Source organism: Protopterus annectens, chromosome 8.part0 (assembly GCF_019279795.1).
Source record: "Protopterus annectens isolate FY-2018-M chromosome 8.part0, PAN1.0, whole genome shotgun sequence".
Taxonomy (NCBI): Eukaryota; Metazoa; Chordata; order Ceratodontiformes; family Protopteridae; genus Protopterus; species Protopterus annectens.
Window position 1 is genome coordinate 1532297780 of NC_056741.1, and position 8768 is coordinate 1532306547.

General features: G+C 39.0%; 1 protein-coding gene across 2 annotated transcripts in view; it reads left to right on the top strand.

Annotated features, from left to right (window-relative positions):
- The first annotated feature begins 469 nt into the window (after positions 1 to 469).
- The window catches only part of FLI1 (Fli-1 proto-oncogene, ETS transcription factor), a 695335-nt gene continuing 687036 nt past the window's right edge, over positions 470 to 8768 (top strand). For both annotated transcript variants that reach the window (XM_044081108.1, XM_044081111.1), the window contains exons 1-2: positions 470 to 790; positions 6658 to 6744. In XM_044081108.1, the coding sequence (XP_043937043.1) occupies positions 6700 to 6744 (45 nt within the window). In that variant the 5' untranslated portion in view covers positions 470 to 790; positions 6658 to 6699. The remainder of the gene's footprint in view (positions 791 to 6657; positions 6745 to 8768) is intronic.

Consider the following 8768-nt stretch of genomic DNA (forward strand, 5'->3'; position numbering starts at 1 on the left):
TAAAAATAACTTTGCCTGACAAAAGTTTTGCCAGCAGTCTCCAAAATAATGTTTGACAGCAGCACGCCTGTAATAAACATTTTTAAGTAATACATTCGATTTTGTGTCTGCATTTAGCGTGTGCTTTTGCACCCCTGAGCAGGTTATGCCACTGGATTAGCTTGGCTGCCAGTGAGAATACCTAACATAAATAAATACATGTGACACATTAAACTGCAACTATTTTACTGATAGATTTGGCAGGTCACGCATTAGCTGACCGATGCTAAAGACATGTCTTTGGTCAGTAGCGTGGTAACAAATTCTTTAAGAAAAGCAGAAGTCTAAACTCAGAGTAGAACTGGAGCTCCTCTCAGCGTCCCTTCTTGGCTTAACTTTTCCTTTCCTTTCCATTCTTGGGAGGGGGAGTCTAACTTTACCTCTGCAGGAAAACAATACTGGCGAAGCCCTCAAGGCTTCAGAAACAAGCAGATGGAGATGGGGATTTGGCTTGTTAGTCTGGATCCGATGTAAAACAACTCTCCGAATATAAGAACTAATTGTAACGTATATTCTAACAAAAGGATCTTTATGAAAAAAACAAGGTTTATATATTTCTTTCCTCTGCTGATGTCAGTGGCTGAAATGAGAGTGGCTGGAGCCGAGGCAAGACTTTAGGATATGAACATGAAATGAGTGAATAGCATCTCTGTGTTGACCTGCATAAAACATTGTGTTCCTGTTTTGTGCTTCAAGTTCCCTTGTGGAGTTTTTGTAGTGTTTTAGACCTGACCTGCGAGACGTGGAAAAGGTAAGTCCAAAAAGGCAGCGTTTTTTTTTTGGGGGGGGGGGAGCAAAAGTGCCCCTTTCCCTTTCAAAAGTCAAAAGCCCACATTAGCACTTGTTCTGACTCCTGGTGTAGGCAATTATGTTCACAACAAAATACGTGCCTTCAAAGTTTCCTTTTGAAGTTTAGCTTCTCGCAAAGTGTTGTAGAAAAAAAAAACAGTATCAAAATGTATTCTTTTGTTACCAGGGCCACATTAAGCAAAATAAATAAATAAATAAAATAAAAGATGCAAAACACACGATATATTATTGTAATCTTGCCGGTGCATTTCACGTCCCTGACTAATATGTAGTCTGAGCAAATCGGATTTCAGCCCAGGAGCAAAACTAAACGGGACACTCTGCTACAATCACCAGGCTGCACTTATTCACTACAAGAAGTAACTTAGTTACTGTAAACACAGTTTTAATTTTCTTCTTAGTAGACAGGAGTAATTGCATTGTTGATGTTGACAATATGTGCTAAGATAATAGCATTTAATATTTTGTAAAATATAGTATTGTCAGCTTATAAAGTACTTACAAAGTAAGTCTTTCTTCATTTAACACTTTTGGCTTCTGTGTTAGCGAGACAGTTCTACCGGAAGAAGTGATGTCAACTGTTACATGATTTAAGACGTGTGTGTGTGTGTGTGTGTGTGTGTGTGTGTGTGTGTGTGTGTGTGTGTGTGTGAGAGAGAGAGAGACAGTGAGAGAGAGAGAGAAGGCAGTGGTTTTGTATTAAAAAGTGTTGCAATATAAACTTCCTTTCAAAATTTGGTCTGACCAGACTAACTGCCTTTCAGAAATCTCCCTTGTCCTTAAGAGTAGATATCTTCTTAACCTTTTAATATTTTCTAGATATGCTTAATGAAAAAAGTGTAGAACCTTTTATGTTGTTACAGGAAACATAATCTCAATGCTGCTCTATGTTCAGCGATAACACTGGAAGGTTAATTAATTGCAAGCAGTTTCCACCTTGATAGCCCCTTCTGATATTTAACAGTTTTTTTTTGGGGGGGGGGGGTCATAAGTAGATAGAACACCTACACCACCTGGGACAAGGCTTTCCTGGTTTGTTGTGTTCATTGGTAGGTTTCATCAGATTTTACAGAAAGAAAGTGGTATACTATTTAATAAATAATCGAAAATCCTGCAAAACATGACTTGGGATTCTTGAAATGCAACCGCAAAGGTATTATTGGGGGGGTCATAGTTTATAACGAGCTCCTGACCTGTCAAGTCTCGCAGATATGGGTGTCAGAGTCCTATGATAAATGAAAAAAGCCACCAAGTGCATTCCTTTGAGTTTACCAAGTTCATAGCTTCATAGGTGGGTACTAGGTTATTGGCCCTAGGGTCTATACAAGCCTAGCCATATCGGTTCCCTGGCTATTTCTTCCCAGAATATTTACTTCTCTGGTCCCCTGTCTAGCAAGGTGACTGACGTGATCCCTGGGGTGAATTTCCTATCTCCCATCCAATCATCAAGGTTCCTTTTGAAGAGGGCCAAGGAGGCACTCTGCTTGACATGTATGGGTAGCCTATTCCAGAGTATGGGGAGTCTCTGGGTCAGGAACCTATCCCTCCAGCATGTTTTGTTCATTGTGATGACAAGGTTTAGATCCCTGGAGTGTATGTCTCTGAGGAATTGGGATTTCTTTAAGTGTAGCATGTCCAACAGCTCTGGGTTTGACATGGCCTTGTATGTTAAGCAGAGATCACCTCTGAGTAGACGATATGTGACAGAGTATAGGTGGAGTTTATTTAGACGGTCAGCATAGGGCATCTGCTTTAGGCCTGTGATTCTTTTAGTGAGGTATTTCTGCAGCCTTTCCAGTTGTTGCAGATGTCTTGAGAGGTACATACCAAATGGGGTGTTGTATTCTATAATGGGTCTAATGAGGGATGAGTACAGTGGGACAATGACCTCCTTTTTTCTGGATGAAAAGCCCTTAGTGATGACGTGTGCAACATAGAAGGATTTCCTGACTGTTGTGGTGATGTGGTTATCGAAGGTGAGATGACTGTCCACCTGTGTCCCTAAGTCTCTTATCACACTTTCAGTGTTTAATGTACTGCCACCTATGTGGTAATTCAGGGGTACATGTTTTTTCCCAAAGGGGATAACTAACATTTCTTGGCAGTGACTTTGAAACCATGGCTATGGCACCTAGCATTTGTTTCTCTAAGGCCCTTTTGTAGAATATCCACATCATGTGGGGATTCAATAATGGCTCCCAGTTTGCAGTCATCTGCAAACTTTGTTAGCCAGAGTCCCTTAGTGTTGGCCTATACTTCAAAGAAGCAGATGCCAAACAAGAGCTGTCCCAGGACTGAACGCTGAAGTACTCCACTTGTCACTAGTATGGAGCTGGATTTGGAGTTGTGTACTTTGACAGTGTGGGTTCTATCAGTAAGCCAGTTGGTAACACAACACTTACTAAATAGTTTATTTAGGTTTCAGAAGTACCAGAGCACTTAAGGTGGTATAATGTAACGAGTCTCCAGAAATGAAGTGCTGCTCCACATTAAGAACTGCATTTTAAATGACCATACTAATTCAACGAACTGATTTATATCAACTGTACCGCTATGCGATAATTGGACTGAAGGGAAGTACTGGTTTGCTGGCAGACTGAGATAGCGGAATGGCATGGCTAGGCTAGTAGGAGGACATTTAACATGAAACCAGGCTAACAACTGAAAAAAGACAGTGGCAAACCTGGAAACAGTGACTAATATAAAGAGAATTAGAAGCAAAACTATAAGGCACCTAGAGCTGTGAAAAGACTACGCAATCCCCTGTAGCCTAAAGCCAATGAGGGGTTCTGGCACCGACCACCATACAGTCCGGGGAAAAGAAGGGATGGCAGAGCTATATCATGGTGAACTGTGGTATTACAGCGTGCCAGTCTGCACCATTATCTACTCAATCTGCACCATGAATTGAAAGCTCCAAGGAGGAGTTTTCGTTCTGCTAGTGTACCCATTCATCAGATAACAAGGAATGATGCCTTTGCATCTTATGCCATCATGTACACACACCATTAGTGATCAGGAAACAAGAGTTTATTTGCAATGATTTGCCAGCTTCCTGAAAAACGTTTGCAGTCAGCTGCCCTCTGACCTCAGCTTCTGCAGCAATGTTAAAACACGCCTTGGGTTCCTTCCACATTAGAAAACAAGAAATGTTTCTGTCCTTACTTCTGTCTGTCCTGGGACAGGCTCGACCTGATACCTAGTTTCCAGCGTTATTTTATGAGGCAAGGAGCTGTGCTGGACTAAAGAAATGTCTTGTTAACTGAAATAGTGATAACCAGCTGAAACACCAAGTCAGTGGGCACTGTTTAAAAAGTAACAGTAATAAAGAAGGAGATAAATATTAAATCCTGTGTAAATTATCAAGAATTCTAAGAAAGTAACAGGCTCCTGAAACCCAGATGTCACTCAGTTTAATTCAGAATAATTACTCTGAAGGTCTGACTGCTGCTCAGAAAAGGGAACATTGCAATTTAAACGTTTCCTGTAAGCCACAAAGAGCGGTTAAAGGTTCTCAACAGCTGTCATTCACTGCATGTCCTGTGTAGAGCCCTTGTTCTGTTCATCTGAGCTGGCTTATGTGATAAACTAGTACAGACAACCCAACTGCATGTACACGTCGGCTGTATATAATTAACAGGAACCTTCCCTGTTTAGTCTTAAAAACTCCATGGCCCACGCTGTTCCACGCCGAAAGGGTCCACAATCATGTTAGCTCAAGAATCAGGGACAAACCCCAAAATAATCAGGGACAAATGCCCAAAGCCTTGGTCAGACGTTAACTATTGCTCTTATAAACTTATAAAGCTGCGAGAACAGCTGATTTTCCACTGTCAAACATTTCTTGAACGATATGAAGACCAACAATTAAATATCTGTCATTATTTAATGACTGCAGTCCTCAATGATTTACCAAAAAGCCACAATTCAGGGACGGTCTGTGGGATCAGGGGCAACTCAGACTATATAGAGGAGGTAAATTTACAGGTGCAGAGGTTAAGTTGTCCCAGAGTCAAATGCCATAAACAAATGACAAGGACAACCCCGATCGTTATTTTCCAAATAAAAATTGCTGCCTGTGCGTTTTTTATGTTTGCAGCGCGGGGGTGGGGGTGGATGGCTTGCAGTTCATTTTTTCGGCACTTTTGAGGGGGGGCTCAGTTTTTCAGATATTGTCCAAATACTGGTTCCTCGGTGTACCAACGATAAGGATTTCATACTATAACCGTCATTCAGAGAGTCTTATCAGACAAGTCCGTCTTAAGATTTTTTTCTTAACTAATTCATTTGTCAAAACTCCTTTTAAGTAGAATCACGACCTCTGGAAGGGCCAAAAAACAGACAAAAGCCTCGGTCTTTGCCCCACCCACTGCCACATCCATGTATTGCTTTTCTTTCAATGTTAACAATTATGATATCAAAGTTAATTATCAATAAAACAAGAGTTATGAAGAAAGTGTAAATAATATGCTAAATGAATATGCTAAATGAAACATACCAGCAAATGTGTAAACATGCCCATGTTATGTTTGTAATATTGTTTTGCAGCTGGTATGCTTGTTGAAACTATTACACTAAAAACCTACAGTTTGAAAAATCATACTAATGAAATAATGACAGAAAGTAGAATGTATAGTACTTGTACACTGTTTCCTGCAAGGTGTATTTTACAATTTTCCAGAATTTATGTTTTATTCATAACATTATAATTTATACTGAAGAAATGTATATGTCATTTTACATGAGTGGAGGTAAAGATTAACTGGAGGACAGATCTGTGATTTTACAGTGACAAAAATAATCCTCAGACCTTTTGTGTACTTCAGCCTTCTCCTAAGTTACATAATGAAGAGGATTATTTTGATTAAGTATAACCCACCTGCTAATGGTCACATTTCACATTACCCGGGATACCAGATGAAATAAATAGAAGTCTGTTCTGACAAAATAATTTAAATGCAAATAGAAAATTAAAGTGAAACACTAAGCACTTGGGAAATATACTTCAGAAATATGTCAGCTCTCAGAATAATTCAAAATACCAGAAAAGTACTCTGTTCAAAACTGAATTTACTGACAGAGATGCTGCTTTCCGAATTTCCTGACAGAGATCCTAATTTCTTAACAGGTAGCAGTTCTACTTCTAAAAGAACATATTCCTGACAGAGAGCCTGATTTCTTAATAGGTAGCAGTTCTACTTTTAAAAGAATACATTTTAACCTGCTATGATCACCCTTGCTGAAGTTGTTAGTAAGTAAGTGTAACACTTCCTACCATTTCTTCCAGATCACAAAGCAGTGCTCCATAGTCTGGAGATGGAAGGCTGAGAACTATGCCTCGCTACCCTGAGTGGCATCAGGGCGCAGAAAAAGAAAAAGCTCTGTGCACATAACAGCTCTTGTCATACATTTATGCCTTTCCTCCACAATTCCAAAGTGACTTTGAGGAGCATGCCACCCATCTGTCCCTGATTTCACAAAAGGAACCCAGTTTTCCCTCATATTTTTGACCTGTCACTTATTTTTGATTTTCCGGTAAATTACTGAAGCTTATTGCTGATTTTCTAGTATTTGTCCCTCCATTATTGCTTGTTTGTCTAGAATTTTTAGGCAAAGGAGTTGTGAGGTATATTGAGCATTGTGCATGCATGCGGGTATATTTGTGTGTGTGTGTGTGTGTGTGTGTGTGTGTGTGTGTGTGTGTCTGCTTGGAGGCATTGTTTTTAAATCAGTTAATGTAATTAACTTGAATTTACTGCACTGCAAAATGTATATTTATTCTTGAAAATTGTCTTTATTTTTGAATAGGCAATAAACAAAGGTCCTTCCTGCAAGGACATCTGAAAATCAATGACTATGTTTCAGACTGTGCCAGACACCTCTTCTTACGTTAAGGTAAGTTTTCACAGCATATATATCTTATATGGTTTAAGTGCAAACTGATACAATGTAATCCAGGAGATGAGTTCAGGCTTTCCAACACATTCTGTTCCAGATCTGTATTAGCTGTTATCATATGTAGCCGTCCTCATGTAAGTATGATTGTCTCATGCTTTAAGCTCAGACTGGTTTATCTGGATACATGAACAGTTGCATTTCACCACCTCCAAGCCAGCCATCCCCACCAAAGGTACTCAGTCATTCTGCCTCTCTCTATGTCTTTCTTTCTTATTTATTTATTTATTTATTTATTTATTTATTTATTTGTATTTCTTTTCTGGGTTAGAGCAATGATCCTCATGGACCTTTTTCAGCCTCAGACTGGGAGCAGTGTCTGGTTAAGTAACTTCCCCAGAGTTACGCAGTCAGACAATGGAAGCTGAGGGAATCAAACCTTGCACCACTGAACCACAGGAAGTGGCTCATTAACAGATCCTTAATCTTCAAAGCCAAATGCTAGACAAACTGCCAGACATCTTCCTCTGTTAAGTTAAATTGAAATGTATACACATACCATCAAATATGCTAAATGGTGTATAGCTAAAATAAATGGATAATTGTAATAAACTTAGTTAACTCTGGGCTTTGCCCCCTTACAGCATATTACTCATATGCAAACTCTCTCTCTAATACTAAACCTACTCCTTAAAATGCTAGAATTCCTTTCCCTAAAAGTGTTACTACATAAGACAGAAGGCACAGAACACTCACACCTTCAAGCAGTCACAACACTAAATCTGTCCTTTTCCTATCACTAACTCTATCTCAACCCAGCAAACATTTGCACACGTACACTACCCACTATCTACTGCCAATCATTAGCGGACCAGTGTTCCGCTGTGGCGACCCCTAACTGGGAAAAGCCGAAAGACACAACAACAACAACACTACCTACTATAACCTGATCTTGCACATTTAAACAACCACTACCTTTTCAGTCAAACATTAATTTCCTGCCCACTCCTACATACCTGCTCTGTATGAAACTTGAATTCAACCAAATGTGAGTCAAAAAAGTGTGCAGTCCACTCACATCTTTGTGCTGTTGTTCAGTTTTATATCCATGCAAGCTGATTGATCAAATGAGTTGTTAGCAGTTTGAATGACAACTATGTATATGAATTTATAATGAATAATTGCCAGTGAGTTAGATTAAAACTCAAAACATCACCTCTAAAGTCATCAAAAAAGTAATCTCAGATGTAAACCAATAGGTTACATTTCCAATTACCAAAGGTAAAACAGGAAAACAACATTTATGAATGGGGGTCAAACCATGCAATGTGGAATTAAATACAATAACTCCAAGGTTGCACAAACTTAAAGAAAGCGGGAAGCTTTTTGAATTATGTAATAGCTGATCTAATGAACTTCGACCATTACACAATGCAGCCAGTTTACCATTGACGAAAAGCACCAGCATTCTAGCATTTTCGCACACAATGAAATGCATGCAGTGATAAACCACATAGTATCCATATATTTAGATATATACATACTATCAAAATGTTAGATGGCACTTAATGTTCAACTCCACAACAGTGAATGCTAGTGTGTATTTGCTGTTGTGACATTCTGATTGGTGATCACACTTCAGTGGGGATAGGGATGTTACCCTTTTCCTCACTGTAGTGCGATCCTGGAGGTGGAATATATAATTAGCAGGGATTATGGGGTGTAGAGGGGCTTTCCCCCCTGAAAAATGTTTGCAGTAAATCACCAGACATCAAGATAAGATGGGTAATGTCCATAATGTCAAATTAGAATTATCAACATTACTGCTTTCATTTTTTTGAGTGAACAATGCATTCCTTTCCAACCTTTTTTCGAGTAAGTCATTACTCTAACAACTGTGTTTCAGAATTTTGATAGTAAGCTTATATATATGTATATACATATATATATATATATATATATATATATATATATATATATATATATACACATATGTATATGGGATCCGTACAGATGCTCGACTG